The 23,190-nt window shown below is 40.3% G+C and overlaps 1 protein-coding gene across 2 annotated transcripts; it reads left to right on the top strand.

Moving 5' to 3' along the window:
- Positions 1-416: 416 nt before the first annotated feature.
- SDR16C5 (short chain dehydrogenase/reductase family 16C member 5) lies at positions 417-10,837 on the top strand. 2 transcript variants are annotated; one of them, XM_064706121.1, is made up of 8 exons: positions 426-593; positions 3,936-4,279; positions 6,823-6,954; positions 7,920-8,019; positions 8,802-8,946; positions 9,513-9,638; positions 10,206-10,333; positions 10,640-10,837. In XM_064706121.1, exons 2-7 carry the CDS (start codon positions 3,959-3,961, stop codon positions 10,297-10,299), a joined length of 918 nt encoding a protein of 305 aa, XP_064562191.1. In that variant the 5' UTR covers positions 426-593; positions 3,936-3,958; the 3' UTR covers positions 10,300-10,333; positions 10,640-10,837. The 2 variants fall into 2 exon arrangements, with proteins under 2 accessions (XP_064562190.1, XP_064562191.1); XM_064706120.1 differs by having other exon boundaries at positions 417-593; positions 10,206-10,837.
- Positions 10,838-23,190: the final 12,353 nt, after the last annotated feature.

Here is a 23,190-nt window from a genome sequence, read left to right as displayed (position 1 = left end):
GGCTGGGTGACCTCTTTACATCAACCGTGCCTTTAGGTGCAGGTTTCAGCACGGACTGATAACCACCTCATGTATATAAAGACTTTTTTAAAACAAACAAAAAACAAAAACACAATAAACAACCCACGGAAAGTGCGTGGGAGTTAGGGCGTTGTCCCGAGGGCCTCCACCCGACAAACTACTCCGTCCTTTGAGCTTTTGACCTACTGCGGTCTCAGGAAGAGCCCACGGGGCATAAGCGTCCCACGGCCACAGCTTTCCTTCCCGGGGACGACCCCACAGCTCCGAGCCGGGGCCGCTCCCCCCCGCCCGGCTGAATCCCATCCCGGCAGCCGGCAGCCCCGGGCGGAGCGCGGACAGCGCCGCACGCCCAGCCCGGCGTTCTGCGGAGCGGGCACCGGCCCTGCCGCGGGCATCCGCTCAGCCCCGGCCGGGGCGGGCTGCCAGATAAAGGCAGGGCTGTCTGTGAAGGCAGGGCTGCCTCGCTCCGCCTCGCTCTGCTCCCTTCGCGCCGCTCTCGCCCGCCCGCAGAGCCGCTGGGCCACGGTGGGAGGCGGAGGTTCCCTGCCCGTCCTTCAGGCCGGCAGGAGAAGGTACCCCCAGTGCTGGGGCGCTGTGGGCCGGGCGGGCGCCGGGGGACGGGACAGGACAGGGTGTGCGGGCACTCGGTGGGAGGACCGAGGGCCGTGGGCAGCCGGGCGCTGCGGGGCAGCGCTACGTCCTGGGCAGGCGGCCTGAGGGCGGTGAGCTGGGCGCTGCTGCTTGTGGGCTTTCTTATGGTGCTGCTTGGCTTGGTAGGCGCGCTGTGCCCAGCCACAGTAAGGTTATTCAGCATCCCGCGGGGGCTGAGGAATTTACTGCTGCGCTTGGGCAGCCTCAGCTACAGGACTGCTGTACTTACGTGGGATCGCAGCTCTCCCGGTACAGTGAGAAAAATGCATCCTTGCCAAATGCGGCTCAGGTGATTGCGTGATCAACCTTTAGTCCTCCCACTAGCAAGGGTGGTGTGCGTTCAGCTGCCACCCTCAGTCCTGGCCCTGTGATTGGGGAGCAGTGATGGTCTTTAAGACTCTCTCAGGTCTGCGAGAGCCTGTCGGTGGTGAGTGTTGGCATGTACCAACAAGCCTTTGCTGGCCAAATTATCTACACTCGAAATCTGTCTGATAAAATGTGGCAGCTGCTCTCTGGCCACAGAAAGAAACCACTTTCCCAGGCATTGTCCTGGGGGAAAGTCTGTGAGAAGATCAAAGAATGAGAAACAATTCTTACCTTCACTTGCTGCACGTGTTGTTGTGAACATGTGGAATGTGTTGTGATTTGTTTAACTAAGGGTGGTTTCTTAATTAGTCAATGGTGATGGTGTTTGGATTGGTGCACCAGTTAGGCCCAGGTGTATCGTAACTGTCTATAAAAGCAACGGGTTTCTTAATAATTAAATATATAATAAAGACATTGATCAGCCTTCTGAGTATCATGGAATCAATGCTAACTATTACCCAGCTAGGGGCCTGCAACCACAATAAAATGTTGTAGAGCATCAGATATTTCTCTACTGCATAAAAGCCCTCCACACTTATGTCTCTGTGGACATAGGCATACTAAAAAAAAACAATACAAGGCATCAGAAGTGATTTGAGATATGTGCCAAAGGCCCCCTTGGTTAATTAACTTGTAAATACATCCCTGCTCTCTTTAGTTGACAAACCAAAATTGGCCAGGTGAGCGGCCAATTTAATTGTCTGTATGGATATGCTTGGTTACAGTAGCTGGTTTAATTAGCAATACTGATGCACTGAGTGAGATTGGAGGCCTAGTCAAATTTGGGTTAGGGGAGAGACGTGTCTGTGGAAATTAAGCATCTTGTTGAAGGATGCAGAGTTGATCTTCTAATAGGAAGTCTTCTGTGGTCTGCATGCATAAACAACTCTGCTTTGTTAAGTGATAGGCATACTTTTCTGAAAGATGTAATGTGCCTCTGACCTATATAAGCTTAATTCTTACTTAAAAAATTACTGTCATAAATTTTCAACTGAATTCAAATTGTGTATTGCCTCTGAAGGCAATTGCCTCACTTGGTTTTCCATAGGGATTAACTGTAACATCTTTATCTATGCCAGAGATACCAGTCTCCTTTCATGCAAATGGAGGGTTTTATATTAAGTGCATAAATTAGTGCAATCAAGTTAAATTCAGAAGCTGAATTTATTTTAAAGACTTGTTTCTTCTGTTTTAGACTCAACAAAGAACTTGGGCTTCCAAAAGCTTGCACTTTTTTATGTGCGTTAAATTTAATAACGTTTTTCTTTTATAATTCTATTTTTGCTTAGAACTATAACATCGGTACAGAGAGCCTGTTACAGGAAATGCTAATATTGGCTCTAGAAAAATGTTTCAGTGCTGTTTTGGTGTTTGTTTCACTTCTTACTGTAGTTACTGCCTCTGTGCACATTTTGTCACATTTTAATGAGAATGAAGAATAGAAAGTATTCAACAGGAAGCACTCACCCCCTGCCTTTGCCAGAAAGAACTTGTTTTCCTACCCACTATGTCTGTGGCAAATGTTTTTTCTGTTATCAGAACAGTTTTAAGATGTTCCAATGTTTCTGCCAGAAAACTTTCTGAAATAACTAGCTCTGCTCTAGCAGAGGCCTGTTTCTTTTCAAGACTGGCCTAGTTTCCCATGTAGAAAACCTGAGGCTCATAGTAACACGTGTATGTTCACATGCTCAGTTTCATGAACTTTGCTCAGAGTAGCAGAGACCCGAGTTACTTATCTCCTGGCACTTGTCAAACATGATTACCTATACACATGGATAGCAAAGTTAACTAGGAGATGTAATCAGGCTGGGTATGTCTAAAGGTTGCTAAAGATGCTAAATGTCTATAAGTGCTAAAGGTTGAAGTGTAGGTGCCAGCATGCTTTATCTTTAGCTGAGAAAGAAGATGTTATTGCTTCATAATGTTGTTGGTCAAAGATTAAAACCTGTTTTAAGCAAGGATTAATTTCTTGCACAGCTGTTGTATGCTGGAAAATGAAATAACATTGCTCCAAGGATTTAAGGCCTGCTTGGTGTTGGCTTTACTGGGATGTGTACAGATTGTGAGGTTAAACATGTACCTGAGATGGTATGATTCATGCCTATGGCATTTGCATAATGCAGGGAGGTGAAGAAAAGAAACTCAACAGCTTTGCAGTGCATTGCCAAAGAGCTTTGTTCAACTGCAGAGGCAGGTTCTCCTCAATAATGGTACTACAGGTAGCTGAAAAGTCAGTAGTGACACACAGGTATTTACCTAGCGTGCTTTGGAGATTTACAGGCATATTGTCTTCTGAAGCTCCTTATACTCGTGGTTTTTCAGCGTAATTGGGACTGTGACTTGTTCTGCATATGATTTCATGGTGACAGGGAGTGCCTATGAAGCAAAAAACATTGTGGTCCTAAAAGGAGAATTTTTCCTGACTTATAGTACTAGTGTGTGAGCACTGAACTTCTTTGATTAAACCATAAGTTTTGATTTGTAGTTGTCATGCATTTCTGTTTGAGATGCTCAGTGGGCAGATTTTTATTAGTAGTAGTAGTATGTATTTATGTATTTTAGATTTTTGTCCACATTCTGTCAGAGCAGAGAATGAAACCCGTGGCATGATGGATGGGGAATTTCTAAAGCAGATGAGGGCAGGTGTTTCCTATTGCTGCTGAATGGTAAATGAATTTTATGCTGCATCCTAGAGGAAAGTGGAAGCAACCTGGGGACAGAAACAGGACAAATGAATTACATATGCAGGTGTATGCCTGTATATTTCTTTGAACCAATACTCAAAAGCAGGGTAGAGAATATTTAGAATGGATCTGAAAATGTTTTTGCAATGTTGATGTTTGTGTTTTCTCTGTGGTTTACCCTATCTGGTAAATGTTTTGGGTTTTTTTAATCAGATATCTGAAGAAATAGCCTGAAGATGAACTTCTTCCTGGAAACATTAAAAGTGATTGTACTTCTTGTTTACTACTTACTGGAGTCACTGGTGTTCTTGGTTGTTCCTGCACGGAAGAAGAATGTTAGTGGTGAAATCGTATTAATAACAGGAGCGGGAAGTGGCATTGGAAGACTCTTAGCAGTGAAGTTTGCCAGCCTTGGAGCCACGGTGGTCCTCTGGGATATTAATCAAGAAGGGCTCAAATGCACAGTAGGACTGGTCAAGGAAACAGGAGCAGGAAGAGTACACTCTTATGTCTGTGACTGTAGCAAAAGACAGGATATCTACAGAGTAGCTGACCAGGTAAAGTATATTTGTGGCTTATTCCAAGATGAGTGCAAGTGTGGGTGTAAGATGCATGAATAAGTTTTCTGGTAGATTCAAAGCAAGAGATTAAAGTTAATTCATTCTGAATGTATTGCTTCCTATCTATTTCAAGAATTCTTGTTTTTAGAGTTGACTTGTGTATCTCTATTCCTTAAAAAATAAAAAGAGCTGGCTCTTTTTTTCAGTAGCTCATTTTAACTGAGTAGCTTCTTATTTATTCATTCAATGACCAAGCAGGCCCTTAATCGTGAAGTGCGGAAAATCAATTTATTGAAGCTAAAGCAGTATTTCAAGTTCTGGCAGCCTTTTACCAAAAGACCATACATTGTAAAAAGGATTAACTGCTTAGGCAATTTTCAAATAATTCCATTGCTGTGAAGAGATTTTGGCAGACTTACTTTATCTAAATTAATAAATGTATATTGATGTCTTAAATATTTCTTTCTTTCATTTCTGAGGAGCTTTGTAAACATAGCATGTGGTTAAATAATTTGGGCAGACTAGCAGTGTTGCCAAAAGCTAATATTGTTAAACAGTTTCAAGTCTAAGAACCTGTTCTCATTCACTTAAAATTTGCGAAACTTAAGTGTTGAACTAAGAGATTTCCACAGTGAGTCTTGCTTGGGGATGATTTTTTTAAATAAAAAGTTCAGCTGTCTTCAGGAACATCTTTTGGTTGAAGTAATGTTTTATTGCTCTTTAAGAAGCTCTAGCTTTCTGTCTTTTTCTATCTGTGCAAAAATGACTGATAGACTTTCTGATGCATGAAGCTTGTGTATGAATTGCAGCTCATTAGAGGCTGGTGCTATTGGTTTTGTATTCCAGTAATGCTGATCAGCTTTGGTCCCCCTTGCAGCTGTTAGACCAGCTGAGCTGGACATCTGCTGTCCTTGCAGAGAAGTTGCATGTCTCTCCATAGGCCTGTAGCTGTGCTTCCTGTTGAACTGGGAGAGCTGGAGGAGGAATATTGTAGTGTGAAGGATACTGGAATGAAGCAGATGAAAATTAACCTTTAGGTTTGAGAACTTGAATTGAGGGCTAGCACTCTGGGCCCATGGAGAAAAGCAGTGGCTGAGCCATGCTGGTGAAACTTGAAAAAGAGAACTGAGTGTAGATGTGTGTGACATGGGTTCAGGATGATGCAAACAGAGCTTGCAGGAACAAAGAAGTTGCAGTAGGTCCAGTGTGTGGTCCCTCACTTAAAACCTTTTGTCAGCAGTTCAGCAACTGTCAGATTCATTAATAATCCTCATGCTAATCTGCATGGAAGAAAACACCTTACTACCATTATTTCAGAAATGTCATGTCCTGCTGATGATGTGGAATCATCCAATCTTACCAGTTACAAAAACACTTTAGTACAGGTGGTGCTTGGTGCCACTGCTTAATTCATGCAGCGTAGTAGACTTTGGTCTTTAGTGTTCATATCTTTGAGAAATATGAGAGCATGGTTCCAGGTCCTTTTTCCTCTTCTGGTGATTCAGCTTTATGCAGGCTTGGAGTTTTGCAAGACTATGGTCTTGCAAACTAAATTTATGCTGGTAGGGCAGGGCATGTTTGAAAATTTTGCTCCCAATGAAACAGTTCTATAGCCAAAATGAAATGTATGTGGATCTTTAATATGTGCTTCATCAGCCACACAGAGACAGCATGAAAAAGTTACTTCAGTAGGAAGAAAACCAAAAGGCTCTTCATGTATCAGGTCATTGTTTCTTTCCTGTACCAACAGATGAAGGACAGCCTTTTGGCTATTAAAACCTATAGCTTAAAATTTATTTCTAATGTCTCTATTCCAGAAGTGCCCAACTCCTATAGCTTAGTTAAAAAAATAGACAAGATTAGAGCACTTTTAAGGAATACGAGGAAGTTAAACTAGAATAAAGGATAGGTGATAAATTATTCTTTAATTTTTCACTGTGTTACCCATTTCATTTTTCCCAGGTAGCTCAGATCAATGACTTATATCTCAAATTCTGTATTAAATATGTTCATTCTCCTTTGGAGAGCTGACATAATATCTTGCAATCAGCTGGCCTACACTTGTTCTCTCAGATGGGTCTGTTCATGAAGGCTCTCAGTCTGGAGCTAAAATGAAAACTGTACCTCCTCTTACTGAGTTTAATGAACATGTATTATTTCTTAGCCAACTTAATTTCTGGGGTAGAGCATACCAGATTCTAGTCCAGAATTACTCTTTAGTTTTAAGATGTGTTTACTGTAGAAAAATACTTGTTGTATTAATTAAGCTTTCTCCATTGAAGACTTATGTGGAACATTTGTCCTCAGAAACAGAGGTGCTGAAAGCAAAGCTTGTGTGGAGCTGTTGAGCTCCACAAATCCGAAGAAAATCTGTTTGAGAGCTCACATTTAAAAAGGCATCAGGTGAGACTGCAAGAACCTGAGGTGTTTGGATCCATAACAAGTTCAACTTATTTAAATGTGTAATATTTCTGTTAAGTTTTCATAAATAATACTTAATACTTACTTATTGCACATTCTCTTGATGCTTTTTGTTTTAGGTTAAAAAAGAAGTTGGTGATGTCAGCATCTTGATCAACAATGCTGGTATTGTAGTTGGGAAGAGATTTCTTGATTCTCCAGATTCACTTGTAGAAAAAACCATGGAAGTGAACACAATGGCACACTTCTGGGTAAAACCTGTATTTTGCATATACATACTAAGACATCCTTTTAACATGTTTTCAATGTATTTTGCCTTTTAGAATTGAGGAAAACATATAGATGTCTTTGGAAGTTCAGTCAGAAATTAGACAAGAAAGTATTTATTTGCTCTGGAGTGGGTCAAATTTTTTTTTAAAGCGTGGAAGAATGGATTCTTTGGGAATCTCTAGTGTAGGCAGGTAGAAGCACTTCACATTTAGGAATTCTCTTAAGAACTGAAGTCCACCATCTGCTAAATTCTGAGGCTAGACATAAGTTGGTGTCTCATTATTAACTGACATGAAGCAGGCCCACGTTAATAGTGGCTGCCCCGAGAAATGTTCAGTTCTACTTCAGTTCTTCTGTTCTGTTAATGTTCTAGTTGTTCTGTGGCTGTGATAATTCTAGTAAGAAACACACATGTTCTGATAATCCTCTTGATAATAAGTGAAGCTTTTGTCCAGAATGAGTAACCTGGTGTGCTTTTTCTTCCTTTCAGTGAAGGCTGGTCACCTATATGGTGTTTCTGTCATAAAGACTTGTATAAAAAATACTAAATCATGTGTCAGTTTATTTAGAAATAAATTTAATCATAAAGATGTAATGAATTTAACAGAAGGAAATCTCTGCCATTTCACAAAATTTGCAGTGAGCACTTAATTCTCATTTGAGAGAAACTTCATGACTAGATTAAGCCATATATTTAGCTTTCATCAAGTTACCAATCTGTCTTGGGTAGTACAGGTAGGGTAGGAACTCGCCATTTAAATGGTTGAAGGTTGGAGTTCAAACAGCATGCAGTTCAAGCTGCACATACATACACACATCTGTCCATAATGGAGGGGGAAAGCTTATTTAAACTGTTGGGAGAATTTCTCTAAAACCATCAAACACCTTCAAAATATTGTAGCTTACTTAGTAAAATGTTACATTGCAGCTCTGATTTACTTTGCAGACTTACAAAGCCTTCCTCCCAGCAATGATTGCCGCCAACCACGGACACTTGGTTAGCATAGCAAGCTGTGCAGGACTCTGTGGAACCAGTCAGGCTTCAGGTAGTGTTTTGAAGAGGATTAAAGCTAATATTAATTGAAGTAATTAATTTGATTTTAAACTGTGCAGCCAATATCTATGGAGGGGAAAAAACCTAACTTATTTTGAATTTTTGGATCTTTCCATAGAGTTAAAACCAGTAGTCAGACTTTGAAAACAGCTGCCTTTAAACAGATCATTTCTTTACAAAGCATTTTCCAGAAGCTCAGCAGTGCTGTGAAACAGATTTTTCTGCCAAGGCAGAAGGATCTAGAAGCCATATAGAGCTTTGGAAGCTGAGAATCTCAATGGTGTTAAAATTTACTTGCAGGTTTCTGATAGGAGAGAGGCCACTTTAGATTTAGAGGGAGCTCAGAAGGCATTTCTGGAATATGTATACAAAGAGGGCAGAATATGAAATAAGGTGACATAGCAGTAAAGGAAATCTAGCTCCAAGAGAGTTTCAAGTTGAAACCACATTAGAGACTCTTGAAAATGTGAGTTTGAGGCATAATAAGTGAGTGCATGGATTTAAAGAAAAAATGGTATGTAAAACAATTTCATTTACCATTGTTCGTAGAGAGTGAGAAAATGGTAGCAGAGATGTCATGAGAAACTCTGTCTGCCAGTCTAGAACAACAGTTGATTTAGGAGAGGAAAGAAGAGGAATGAATCAGATCAAAAGCAAATTTTAACCTAATCCTGAAAACCATTCCTATTCTGATGTGAAGTGGTTTAGTATTAGACAATAAAGTTTAATTTTTAAATTTAAATATTTAACTGCAATTAATGTTTTATTTTACAGATTACTGTGCAAGTAAATTTGCAGCAGTTGGTTTTGCAGAGTCAATTGATATAGAGATGAGAAGTCTGAGAAAGACTGGTGTTAAAACCACAATTGTGTGTCCTTACGTCATAAACACGGGAATGTTTGATGGTGTTAAATCCAAGTAAGTAAACTCTTGTGAGGTTTTGATGAAAGTTGCATTTTTAGCATGTTATAAGTCCTTATTTCCTTTATGAAAATCATGAGCCAGGCTTTTTTCTGTTTGTATTGTTTTTAAGACTTCAGATGGGTGTTATTCAGTGACTGGGCAACTCAAAAGGCCTAGGTACTTTACTATTCATTTAAGCTGAAATGTGAAACGTAATTGGTGTCCTTTCCTTTGCAGAAGGCAAATGCTCCATTTGTCCTCTCTGGTTTCTAAACCCCCATTCTCCTCCTGAAATTGATGGTATAGCTTTGCTCAGTATGCATGTATAATGACAAAGTTTGGGAGCCAAATACAAGTCTGGTGTGGCCTAATATGAGGTCTCTGGTTTTGTCTTGTGAGAGGTCATACAGGGGAGAAATAATCATGTCCACTCACTCTAACATACTGAAGATTCTGTTGTTCATAGGACTTGTGGTATTTATTTCTTTTTTTAGTTGAATAACTGTAAAATTGAGATTTCTTTGAAGAAAATGTGAATCCAAAGCAATTTGTATGATAGAAATAAATATTCTCTTTTTCAGGTGGCCACGTATGATTGCTAATCTGGATCCGGAGTACGTGGCCGAGAGGACAGTCAGTGCTGTTCGGCAGAACCAAGAAGTTTTGCTTATGCCACGCATCGCTTATCTTTTACCTTTTCTAAAAAGGTAAGTTATGTTTCTTTTCCCATCTCTCTTTTCTCTTTGGGTATGCTTAAAGTATAAAAGAAGCTTCTACTTGCTGGTTTGAATTTTCATTAAGTTATGCACATTTTTGGAAGGGTTTTGTTGGTTTGTGTCTGTGGGTTCAGTCTACCCTTGGGCCATAGAGCAATGGCAGAAATGTCTAACTGTGCCTTGCTGACTCCACTGGGGTGCAGTTTTACAGGGGGCTGTAGAGACTGCCTGCTTCTCCGTAACTGCAGTCAGAGAATTATTGGTTGGAAAAGACCTCAAAGATCACCAAGTTCAACTGTAAATCCATCTGGTGTCTTGCTGTAGCATTTGGGCACTTTTGACTCTGTTGCAAGCCAGGCTGGAATACTGATCTGTCTATAATTCAGGTTGCCAAATAAGTGTAAAGGATATTTTGAGAAGACCAGTGGGTCTGTATTCTAAATAGTATACTGCCTTTACCAGTATTAGCCAGGTTAAACTAATTCTGTGATAAAACTGCACAACTCTTCTGATATCTCTTTGTTTCTTTTTGTCTTCTTCCATGTCCCTACCTTGCAGCTTCCTACCAGTGAAAGCGCTAGTTCTCCTTTTAGACTACTTTGGACTCGATGATATGATGAATACCTTCAAAGGTCGACCAAAGAAGGAGTGAAAAAGCACAAAATTCAGAGACCAGCAGCTCTAAAGTGGGTGTTGAAGTTAGTTAAAGGTGGTGGGGGGAAAAGTTTGCTTCACTAACAGCTGTGAACTTTGTGCCTCATTTCTCAATAGTAACAAGATTTTTAAGAGTTGCTTTTTAATTGGCTCTTAATCAACAGCTTTCATCTGAACTATTGTTTTTGAATTGTTTTCTTTTCACCTCATTATGAAAATACATTAATTGAACTTATTTGCATTGGTTTATAACACCTTAAAAGGGATCCTACATCACAAACCAATAACTGGCAACTTTGGGGGGAAGAAAAGACCAAGAAACCACATGTATTTAGCAGGTATCCAGAAAAGCTTGTAGTGGATCTGACTTCTTGCTGCCATTCAGTGAACCATGAGGATGAGCTGTACTGCTGGTGCCATTACCATTCCCTGGTAAGCTGAGGAATTCAAGAATTTCCTCAAACAACAGATTGTAACTCTTACAAATGGAAGTTTTGGGAAATTAAAAATATACACTGTGTTGGTGAAAAAAACAATGACATTTATTAATTTTTGGAGGTATGATCTCTCAACCCACAGATGACAATGGATGTTGGGACAGGGATAGGGAAGGATATGTAAATTAAGGTAAACTAAGCATTTGTGCTGCTAATCTACTTTGTGCCTCATTTATTTTAAAAGCGAATACTATGACTGCAACTTTGTAACAGAAGTCTTTGTATCTTTTAAGTACAGTATTTTAAGAACTATTTTAAATTGTCACCTCCTAAGAAGAATAAATTTGTATTTATAAAGCATGAGTCTGCCAGTCTAGGTGGGCTGTTCAATGTCTCATCAAAAGAGACAATGAACTACTAAAAGCAAGGGTGTTGTGTTGTATAATAGGGGTTTCTCTTGGGATTGTTTCAGAAAGGAATGATGTTGACAGAACTGAATGGTATCATATATCATTTGATATTTTGCTTCTCTGAGTTGGGTGACAGACTGCCTTGTGTCTACAGAGACTTGGTTTACTTTCCCTTTACTCTTGGGACTGTTCATTTGTTTTGAGCATATGCTGTGGAGGTGTTGTCCTTTTTGACAATGGATGCTTAGAAAGCTACCTTGACTTTTTGTAATCCAAAACAAGAAAAAGGAAGCTTATGTGTACATGACTTCTGTACATGCTAAGTCCACTTCATCTCTCAGTTCTCTGCTAGCAATTGATATAGCAATTGGAACAGTATGGAGAAAAGGGGGACTTTTTTAATGGAGAGTCTTTTTTTCTTTCAATGATGGCCTAGAAACTACCTAATTTCCCTTGACTATGCAAATAGTAAGGTTTATTAGCAGAGAGCTACTTTATATAAAGTGCCAAGTATAGAGCTACTTTACTACTCGACTGATGAGCAAGAAACACTGAGTAAAACAAGTGTGTTAAAAATCACCTTACCTTTATGATGGATTGATGAGAGCTAGAGTTCAGAGTGATGAAGAAAAGATTTGTTTCAATCTCCTTTCAGATCTTCAGCTTCTCTTCCTCAAAATTTTTACTCATTTTACAGTACACCTCAGGAAACAAAAGTTAACCAAGTAAAAAAGAGATTGTCTCAATGTGCAATCCATGTACACATTGCAGTGTTCACAAATTCTACCACTAATAACTATGTGGTGTATCTGTGTCTTAAGCCTCCTCACCTTTTTATACTAACAGAACATACTTTTCCCTCCTGGAGCAAAAGGGAAAAGTGAGTTCTGCATATGAACACTATGAGTATCAAACTCCAGCTCTAGTGAGAGCAAGTAGCTTTTCATTTTTAGTGTCTTTGTGAACACCTTCTGTTGAAGAAAATTAGAAGCAGTAAGTCTGGCAGTAGGATTTGGGGATTTTCAGCAGGATCATGTTTTTCAAAGCCCTAGGAGAATTTTACCTGAAAATCTGTGCCAGATAAATACATCTCCAAGGAATTTTCCCACAGAATCAGTGGAAAGGACCTGTGCTCAATTAAGTTTTGTGTATCTCTAAGGTTGGAAACTCTACAACCTCTCTGTTCTAGTGTTTTTTCACACTCTGTTTAAAAACAGATAAATGAAAATTATGTGTAAATTCAATGTACTTTATTTCATGTCCTTTCAGAGGATACCACTAAGAGTCTGAGTTTGCATTTCACACCTTCCTTTTAGGTACTTACGCACACTGGGGCTCAACCTTTTCTCAAGACTAAGCAGTCCCAGAAATCTCAACCTCTCCTTGTATGGCAGGTGCTCCAGTATCTTAGTTATCTTTGCAGCCCTTCACTGGACTCACTGAGTATTTGCAAAAAATAGTTATGAGCATATTCATATCTCTTAGAGACCAATTTCTGTACTAGACTGAGCATGCATAATATGTCATACAGAGCTTCAGTAGAAAATCTCTGCTTGCTAGCTGTCCTAGTAGGAGTACACAAATAATGGCTTTCACATAAATGTGCTGCTACCACATTAAATATTGTGGTCACTGGTAAATTATATCAGGTTCCTGGAGGATAACAGCCTGTCCTGTGGTGGTTTTTATCTCCTATGATGGCATGACAGATGTGGAGTTGTATCCTGGAGGTCAAACAGCACACATCCTTCACCTGTGCTCAGGAGGTTGCTTGGAGTGAGTGTTTGGATCTTCTTATATCTGAGATATAAATGTCTTAAGATAAAAGGTGGCTTACTTCCAGCATAACAATGATCTTGACTGATTACTTTCCTGATGCCAAGAAAGAGTCTTTCCTTCTGCTCTTGACAAGAAAACTCATGGAAGGATCACTGTGACAGCCAAACAAGAAGATAAAACTTGAAAAGGAAGGAGCATTTCATTTGTGACAGCATAATGTCTGACTGCTGGACAATATATCAGGCAGCTCCCACAAAAGAATTGTTGGTTTCATGGCCATTGCCTGAAATTTTAAATAGTCTCTCCCAAAACATGACTGTCCCAAATTTGACTGGGATGGCTGCATTAGCCTAATAATAATGTCTATGGTGATCCAAAAGCAATCCATAGTATTTTATGGCCTGCTATATTTCTTTTTCATGTGGGATCATATTCCTGTGGTAGCAGAAATCATGCTGTCCCCTAATGCTTCAAAATATGGAGAACATAGTGCCAAGAAAAATTAACTTGATTAAATCCTCTGAACAAGATTGAGAAGGAAGGCAAACAAAAAACCAGCAGCTGAGATACAAGCTCCATTATTATTTTATGAATTTGGAATTCATTCCCAGGAGTTACGTGCACCTGCCTGGAATCTGGTGTTCATGGTGGTCTGTTGTCATTTTAGGAAGGAGCCAAGCAGGTACGTCTTCTCTGGTAACTTTCTTCGGTTGTTCTTCCAAAGACACCAGTGTGCACTGCATAGTTTGCTGAGCAGCTGTTCAAAGCCATAGGCTTTGTAAAATAAGCATTTCAACAAAATAACTTGGCTTCTCTCACTGACTTTTTCTTTGCTGTGACAATCAAGAGAAATTAGTTTGGGTTCACAGTTACCAGATGTTCTAGGAAAATGCAGGATTACTGTCTCTCAGGTGACACTTTAATACGTGTTATCAATGCCTCAGTGTGTGGGGCAGCACTACAAGCAGGGATTTTTGTCCACTCACTGCATTACACACTTTCTCTCTAGTCTTGGGTGTCTTCAGCTTGATGATATTTTCTCTGCCTTTCAAAGCCTCCAAGCTAACAGCCTGAAGTTCTGTGAGAACTTCATAGATAGCCTGTGGCCTATGGCTGAGGAAAACATAGCTCTGCCTAGGGAAGAGAAGTGGAAAAAAATCCCACCTTCTTCCTTTGCCCTTGGCAATAGCACACTAGGGAGATGAGTGCCCTCAGGATTGCAACAGTGATGTTCGAGACAAAGACAGTGATGTTCGTGACAAGAACAGAAGTTCTATGCCAAGGTGCTCTGTGTTGTTGCATCTGCTGGGTAGTTACTGCTTGATTAAAACAAACCTTGGCTCTTGGTACAGGTGTGTTGAGAAATTTCTCACCTTATCCAAGGTCAGGCATAACTACATCTAAGGAAACATTGTTCTGTAGGACTTGTAGTGGAGTAGTCTTCCACAATCCCTGCCCCGGAAGGATGAACCCTAAGACATATTGTTACACTTTTGTCTCCCCACCTCTTGGGGTCCAGAGGCTGCAACCCCAGCTTTGGCACAGAAAGAAGAATCAACAGAGCCAGAGCATGAGCAGCAGCAGCAACCCTGTCAGCACATGCCACCAACAACAATTACAGAGATTCTTGCTGAACAAGTTTGGCCTGTTGGTACCGTGAACTTCATGCCTAGAAGGTGCCATGGTCTAGGCTACCTGGGTGATGGAGCAGTCCCCCTGGGCAGGTATCTGCATCACCTCTGTTAACTGTATTGCTGTAAAGGCAGCTTGCTCAGAGATTAATGCAAGTTGATATATGATAGCTGAGGAATCTCTTGAGCACATGGTCTTTAATGCTTGTTCCCCAGAAATGGGAATTCTTGTTGGAAAGTTAACATGGAAGGTCTTCTCTATATTAATTCTAGAAAACACACGTTGCATTATTCATTGTCTGTGTATTTCTGTCATGATAATGATGATTTACCCTGAAGACACCCACACAATGCACCATGCACAGCTAATAAAGCTACAAAACTGATTTGAATCATGCTACAGTTATTGCAGAATGTCCTACCTGTGTTTTGGGGAGCTTCTAACAAAATAAGAGAAAGCTGTCAATTCCAAGTAATCACATCAAGGGTGTTGTATCAAGAAGGAGCAAATATCACTAGAATAGCTCCCCAGGTGCTAGTGAAGCAGGTGAAGTGCTTGTTTGCAGTATTTCCTTCAGCAAGTATGTCATTTCTATCCTCTGGTATTTAGTCTGTCTCTAACAGAGGATGGGAGTAATTGTCAATGTGCCTAGTTGAAATTTCTGTGTTAAAATTTCCTCAAAAAAGGAATACCAAGTTAATTCCACCAAAAAGAAAATAAAAATACTGAAGCAGGCAGAGCCTGCTGTAGCAATTATCTCCACCGGCAGCAAGAGGCAGAAATCTGTTTCCAACCTTGCTCCTGAGCCAAGGGCTTGGAAGACAGCTCTGAAACTAGTTTATTCAGCCTTTATTTTTTCCACGTTGACAATGAAATGTCTGACTGCCCTCTTTCATGCTTTTAGATCCAGATAATTTTATCTGCAATGTCATTTATTACAACATTTTAGGGATTATGGATTGGTCCTTAGCATTCAGATAATTGAAAAAAAAAAGTATCTTTCTTTTAATTTGTGTATGATTGTAACTCTCCCTGTCTAAATGGGTCAGGTTTTCAGCTCCCATTCAAAGGGGAGAGAGCACTTAAACAATCCCTTCACATTCAAGAAATAATGTCCTGACATCTGCTTTGTCCTAGATTTGGAATGAGGCAGCTAGATTTGTTGGAAAATAACTACAGTATCCAAAGTGGAAAACCCCCTTAGAAAAGAAGACTGGAGGAGGGATAAAAAAACTGAGGAACTTTAATTTTCCAGTTCAAATGACAATCCACTAAATATATGGAAAATGCAAGAAAAGAGGGAAGGGTGATATTGGTGATATTGTTGATGAGTAATTAGTTTGTATATGGTCTCAATAGGGGTAGGTTTGCATTGTGTCTCACAAGCAAGGTATTTTGTAAAAAGGATAAGCACTTCAGAAGAGTGGAATATAGGATATATATGAACATATCTATATATGCACACTTTAGTTATACATATATGAAGTATAATGTTTAGATTTTGTTTTGATTCTGCATGCACAGAGGTATAAAGAGGCAGACAGGAAGGTTTCCAAGCCTATCCCCTTTTAAAAGTATTTTCAACTAGTTTTTTCAATTTAGTATACTGTAGCAGGTTTGAGATTTACATCTGAAGCCAGGTAGTGACTTGTCTGTCAGATGAAATAATCACTTATCACAAGCGTTTTATGGAGTAGCACCCCTGACTGCTAGGAACCTAGACTAAGGAGACAGTGGCGTGTTCACAGCATTTATTTTTATTCAGCCAGCCACAAGCCTAGCCATTTAAACATTATTTTTCAGAACATGGCATGTAAACAATAGATTTTTCACATCCACAGGAAGAGCTGTTGCATTATTTCTAGTGTGAAGGCCTGTCCTGTATTATTCTTTTCTGCGTATATGCTTTTTTGTTTTGTTGTTTATTACAGCAGAAAAAGCCACAAAGACATACCCAGAGTATCTACCTGTGTTCTTCACCTGAGTTATAGATTGATTTGTTTGGGGTTTTTTCTTTTTAATAGTGTTGTCTTAAAATCCAGAAAATAGCAGTAGAAGTCCAAGGAGATCAAGAGAACAAGCTAAGGGATAACTTCAGGATTCATGCCAATTTTTCTGAGGGTTTTGAAGGAGACAGAGTAGTGCAATAAATTATGCCTTTGCAACCAAATAGAAATTCTCACGACTATGTTGAAGCATGTGAGCTTGCCACTCTGAAATCCAGGAAATCACCCCAAGGAAATCTACAATGTCCGTTCTTACCTTCCTGCATGTAAACCATTAAACTTCTGTGGTGGATAATGAAGTTCAGGATTCATTAGGGCTTCACCCCTGTGTATTCCATTAAAACTGTTTTGGGAGACATTCTGCCAGAGGACTGGTCTCTGGATTTTATACACCTACTAATATTTTTAGGATATTTTCATATTAATAGATGCATTAATCTTTTAAACTGTAAACCAAATATAATCTGAATAAAGAATGAATTGAGGAAGGGACTTAGAAAATGTGGTAACTAAAATAGTCTTTTCCAGAGACTGGGGTCAAAGAGTGCTAAAATCTTGGATTTTTTTCCTAAATGGGGAAATAAGTATCCTTTTTCTTTCCCTGCTATAAGCAGGCAAGAATTTTTTACTTATTTTGGGATGCATTGATAATATCTGCTAATTAGGGGCAGAATGGCCCTGCATCTTTCATCAAGCAAATAGTCAGGGCACTGCGTCAGTAGTGACTTAGTAGCACTTCAACATTTCTGGAAATTCCTTGGCTTTCATCCTGTTGCCACTCCCTAGCTGGACTGTAATGAGACTTGGATGGAAAATTTTAAGAACCTTTGTATTTTGCCTGCATGGAGAAAGGACTGCTATAAACTGACTACTGTTACCTTGGATATTTTGAGAGATTAGCAAAGCTGATTGATTGTAACTGGACTATAGTCTCTTAAAGTAATTGTCTCTTAACAAAAGTAATTATCTTAGAAGAAAAAGATAAATACCTATAAACTTGCACACACATATGTGTTAACTTTAGATTACAGTTAACATAATGGTAAATAGTTAGCTTCAGTGGTATGGAGACTTCCAACATTAAAGTGGCTGATGGTTTGAAAAGAAGTTGAGGTAGAAAGACAAAACAAAGGCAAATCACAGTCAGTACAATGCTGATAATAATTGTTGGTATTTAAGATTTGTGTATGCTCTGATGCAACTAAGCACACAGAATTTAGCAGTGGCTTTCCACTGAGGCTGGAATGGGATTAGAGTGGGCAGCGCTGGGGGAGTGTGCATCCTTGCATTTGCTTTTCTGCATATATATGGATATTTGCATTCTGCATGAGGTGATGTTTTGGATCACTAGTTCTGTGTGTAAGAACCTCAAATAGCACCAAGTCCAATGTCTGCTATCCCAGACAATAGGCTATTTTTTAATATTACTAATGTGGAATCCTCATAGGAAAATACGTGAAGGAATGCCTTTGAGTAAATCCCCTATCTGTTTTTCAAACAATATGCTCATCATAAGACTAGTTTGAAGGCTTATTGAGAGATTATATGAGCAAATCTGGTTTATATTGGGATTCTGCCACATCCTTGGATCTTCCCACACATAAATATTAATAACATCAGACTTGTTCCAAAAATAAGAATTTATAGAGATTGACTTGTTTGTTTACCTTGGTCCTGCAGGTGATGAACCCTCTGGCTTTGCCACAATGAGAAGTTACAGAGATATGTAACTTCAAATAGTCCTTTTTTGGCTCTGTTTTCTCCACTGTACATGACAGGGAATTTAACCATCATTGTACTGTTGTTGGTTTGAAAGAGGGTTTTGGCTCAGAAGATGCTGACAAAGATGATGATACGAAATACCTTTTGGGAAAGAGTGACTGGGGTAACCAGCTAAACAGGAGCCATGACTGCTGTTCTCCACATGCTGGTTCTTCCTTAGGGCCACAAGAGAGGCTTGGGGATGATGTCCTCAAAATGTCTGCTCATCAGCAGAGGCAGCTGGTGCTGCTGTTGCTGAGAACAGGCTGCTGGCATACACACTACTACTGTACACTGTACACTTCTACTGCCTGTACAGGCTGGGCAGAGTGGCTGGAAACCAGCCTGGTGGAAAATGACCTGGAGGTGCTGGGCAACAGCATCTGACCATGAGCCAGCACGTGCCCAGGTGGCCAAGGAGGCCAGTGGCATCCTGTATCAGCAATGGTGTGGCCAGCAGGAGCAGGGCAGTGATTGTCCCCATGTACCCAGCACTGGCGAGGCCACACCTTGAGTCCTGTGTTCAGTTCTCGGCCCCTCAGATCAGGAGGGACATTTGGGTTCTGGAGCATTCCCAGAGGAAGGCAACAAAGCTGGTGAAGGGTCTGGAGCACAAGTCTGGTGAGGAGGGGCTGAGGGAGCTGGGGCTGTTTAGCCTGGAGCAAAGGAGGCTCTGGTGGTGCCTTATTACTCTCTGCAATTACCTGAAAGGAGCAAGGTGGGGAGTTGGCCTCTTCTCCCAGGTAACAAATGTCAGGATGAGAGCACACAGCCTTAAGCTGTGCCAGGGGAGATTCAGGCTGAACATCAGGAGGAACTTTTTCATAGAAAGGATTGTTAAGCATTGAATGCCCAGGGAGGTGATAGAGTCACCATCCCTGGCAGTGTTTAAAGAAAGACTGAATGTGACAGTACCATGGTCTAGTTGACATAGTGGTGTTTGGTCATAGGTTGGATTCAGTGACCTCAGGGGTCTTTTTCAAGCTAAAAGATTCTGCAATTCTTTGACTATTAAGGTGAAGAAGATACCAACACTGAATAAAATAGTCAAAAAGGCGGATTGTTCGCATAAGTTAAAAATTATTGTAATAAATTAACATTGCTTTGTATCATCTCTCAAACAGTCTCACTTGTAAAAGACATTTGGACTTGCCACATAGTGACAATAAGTTTTCCATGTTTTTCTCCCAAGCAGCTGCTTGGACATGTAGGGACCTAGATACTGGCAGCTTTCCATGTGTTTTTTAGTTTTCCTTCTTTCTACATCACCACCAATCCAGAAAACAGTAATTTGAAGTAGCAAGATTTCAGGATTTACTAGACCTCATATATTTTTCTGGAACAACCTCCCTGGAATATTCTCTTACTTTTCAGGTCACCAATAGGAAAACAGTGAAACATCCCTTAGGAGCATTTCTCCAGTTACATTGTACATGAGCCATTCACCAGCCAGTTGTCTCATGAAGACACCTTTTGAGCAATGCCTATGAAAATCCCTATCATGAATAAACAGTTGCACAAGGAAGCTTTTTAGCAAGCAAGATTTCAATAGGCATTTCTGAAATCACAGTAGTATCTGTGCAACCTCTGCTAGCAGCAAATCAAGATGTGCAAGCACAAAAATTCTCCCAGCTGCAGAGGATTATTCTCTTGCCAGTCTGCCTTGACAGTTCACTGTTGCTTGAGGAACTGCAGCCAAGCCAACACTTTCAGCACTTCAGCAGGTGATTCACCAGCAGCTGAGTCATCCCTGTCCAAAGCTAGCACATGCAAAACCCAGGGAGGGGTGGGCGGCTGGGGAAGGGAAGCACAACAAACCTTTCTCCACTAATTCATGCCATCTGGGAATGACAGCCCATAGGCCTGCAGCTTTGTTTGCCAAACATTGTTTACAATTTTTATTATTAAGTCCATAGGGAGGGAGACTTAATTTTATTTAACAGTTCATCATCATTACACAAACCGTTGTTCTGGGTTTAGCTTCAGAAAACAGGAAGCAATACTCATGATTAGTTAGTCAGACTTCTTTTTTTGCAGGCTTTTGTTGTTAAACAATTAGATGGGAAAATTGGAATTGAAGTCACTGACATGCAGCTAGAGTATTTTGGTGTTAGAGGTCTCTCTGGTGAGCCACAGAGGATGTGAGCTGTTGCAGTCTTGACTCATCACTTTGGTTGGTGGTAACCCAGGCTTACATGGGAGGTCACTTGGCTCAAATGTCCACAGCTGAACAGAAGGGCAGCAATCACAAATGGTTATCTGTAAGCAGATGCTGCTTTGTGCCTGAGGCTCATGGGTCCTAGTGCTTGCATGATCACTTTGTTTAAGTGTGAAATTATGTATGGCCAGTCACGGCTCACAAAGAAGCTCTCCCCTTTAAGTTGCTTTGTTAGCAAATGAGAGCAGTCCAGTGAAGAACCCAGCAAGTGTAAAAACTGGTGGAAGGCTGAAGATGAGCTGTTCCTAGGCAATGGGACAGGGTAAAGGGGTAAAAGGAGCAATGGTGAGCTGTTAGACCCCTCAGCCCTTCAATTTATCTCACCTTACAATGTTTTGTCTACTAATCATGAGCACCACTTAAAAAAAAACCCCAAACTAGTAATTATTAGTTGCTTTCCACGTTCTGCAATGAACAATTGAAACACCAAACTTTGCAACATAAAGGTACACAGTGGGTTATTCATTAACAGAGAAGAAAAAACAAATTCACAGACTGTGTAACGCTTTAGAACACTTGGCTACAGTCAAAATAAGTCCCAATAATCACTTTGATCTGTCATTTCCACAGAACAGGAGCATTTACTGCACTTCCACTGACCATGCAGTTTGGGTTGAAAACAATTTCTGCCATCAAGGGTAGAGGTGAAAAAAGTGAACACACTTGTCTTCTCAAAGGCAAACTTTGGGTTTACCTCAGGACAAGAAAACTGGACTAGAACTAGGCTCCAGTTTCCCAAGAAAAGCTGTTTCTAAGGAACATGAGTAGAGGCAAAATACTCCTATATCTTCTTTTTTTGCACCAACTTCTCCAGATGGGTGGAGGGACTTGAATTTACCATGTGTTGCAACTCCTTAAGGAACTTGGATGAAGGTGTAAGAACATGAGGAGTGGGATTAAACTATTGGTATAGGTACAAACTACCCATCTTGGTAATAGGATTAGAGAAGGCCTATTTGGAAATGCCATTAGCTGCCATTACTTGCATATTTTTTGTTTTGTTTTTGGCCCAGCTGGCATAATACGGTCTTTATGAGGAATTTAGAAGTTCTTTTTCTGCTTGTAGTTAATTAAATCTTAGCTGTCCTCCATAGCAGGGAAAAATTCAAGGCGGATGCATGAGAAGCACCAAGCTACTAACAAACACCTTTATTTTTTCTCTCAAGAATTAGGGACTTTTAGTACCTGAGGAAAAAAGGTACTAGTAATATGATCTGCATAAATACCATAAATAGTTTAAGAAATGTATATGAGGAAAACTTTGTTTATATTACCCTTATTTGTAGTACAGGAACTCTTTATTATGCCCTGCTGTTGCTGAGTAGGTATCATACTCCCAGTGTCAAACAGAGCTTACTAGACTGCCAGAATGACAGTTTCATACCTTATTATGAAGGCAGGTCCTCATCATGGCTTTTCTCAGAGTAAGGCATCCAAAAGCCCTGTGTTTCACCACTTTATTACTTCTACACTTGTTATATTATCCAGCATATGCTGACTACTGTTTGGTTAGGTAGGGTCTCTTGTGACATTATGTGAAATAATCTGGCAAACCAATATTAGATGTCACTACTTCAGCTATTGGAATGGGGGGTTGAGGTGGGAAAGGCTATGACCTTCATTTTGTTTCTGTGAATAAGTCATTTTAAGGTCATTTGGATAAATACTGTGGGAGTCAACACTATCTGTGAGCTACCTGACCTGTTAGGCAGAATCCAAAGTACATGATCCTTAATCCAAGATCCTCTGTGAAGAAAAGCATATCCCAAATACCACACGTATCTTCCAACAGAGAAAAAGATACAGGGAGGCAACTTCTGATGGAAGAAGGATTTCTTTTTCCTGCAATAATCTGTTTTTGGAGAAATCACACTTAATTATAAAACATGGCCAACTTCTGTGCTGCTTGGGGATACAGAGAGATAACTTGTTGTCCAGATGTTGAAATCTGTATTGAATATGGACTTTTGAAAGAACTCTGCATATGTCAACACATTCACTACCCACAGAACGGTTTATGCACGTGAAGGTAGCACAGTGAATGGTACCTCTTGTCAGAAACCCCAGAAATAATTATGAGACCAGAAGCAGAGTCCTAGGATACCTTCTGCTATTCTGACAATTTCCTGCTTTAGCCTCTCTCTGATGTTTATCACTGATGAAATGAAAAGCAGCAAACAGGCTACCAAACAGCTCAGCTTTCTTTGGTTTTCATGTCAAGTGATTTTTTTGGGATGGGTTGTGTAGCAATGTGTTGTGTCCCTTCCTTAAGGATGCAGAGAAGGAGCATCTCTGCAGCAAGCACTGCTGTGCTCCCAGCAGAGCTGCCCTCTTCCAGCCGGAAACCTCCCAACACCACCGTGCCTTCCCCTCACAAACACTGCCTGTACCAGAGCTTGGTAAGCAGCAAATTATACTGCACTAATAAACAAAAAATTCTCAGCAAAGAAGCTGATTTGGTTCCATCTAGTTTGATGAAAAGAAGTTTATTAAGTCAATTTCCTTACCTAGAGATTTGCTGAGTATGTTCCTGCAATGTCACATGTTGAATGTCCTTCTAAAGGCTTGTGCAAGAACATCTGTGAACCTCCTGTGTCAGGCACATCTCATCAGTGGTATTAGTCCCTTACTGAACAGCAAATGTGT

This window comes from Zonotrichia leucophrys, chromosome 2 (assembly GCF_028769735.1).
Source record: "Zonotrichia leucophrys gambelii isolate GWCS_2022_RI chromosome 2, RI_Zleu_2.0, whole genome shotgun sequence".
NCBI classification, from domain to species: Eukaryota; Metazoa; Chordata; class Aves; order Passeriformes; family Passerellidae; genus Zonotrichia; species Zonotrichia leucophrys.
The sequence above is the reverse complement of the archived record's forward strand: the minus strand, read 5'-3'. Positions and strand labels throughout refer to the sequence as shown.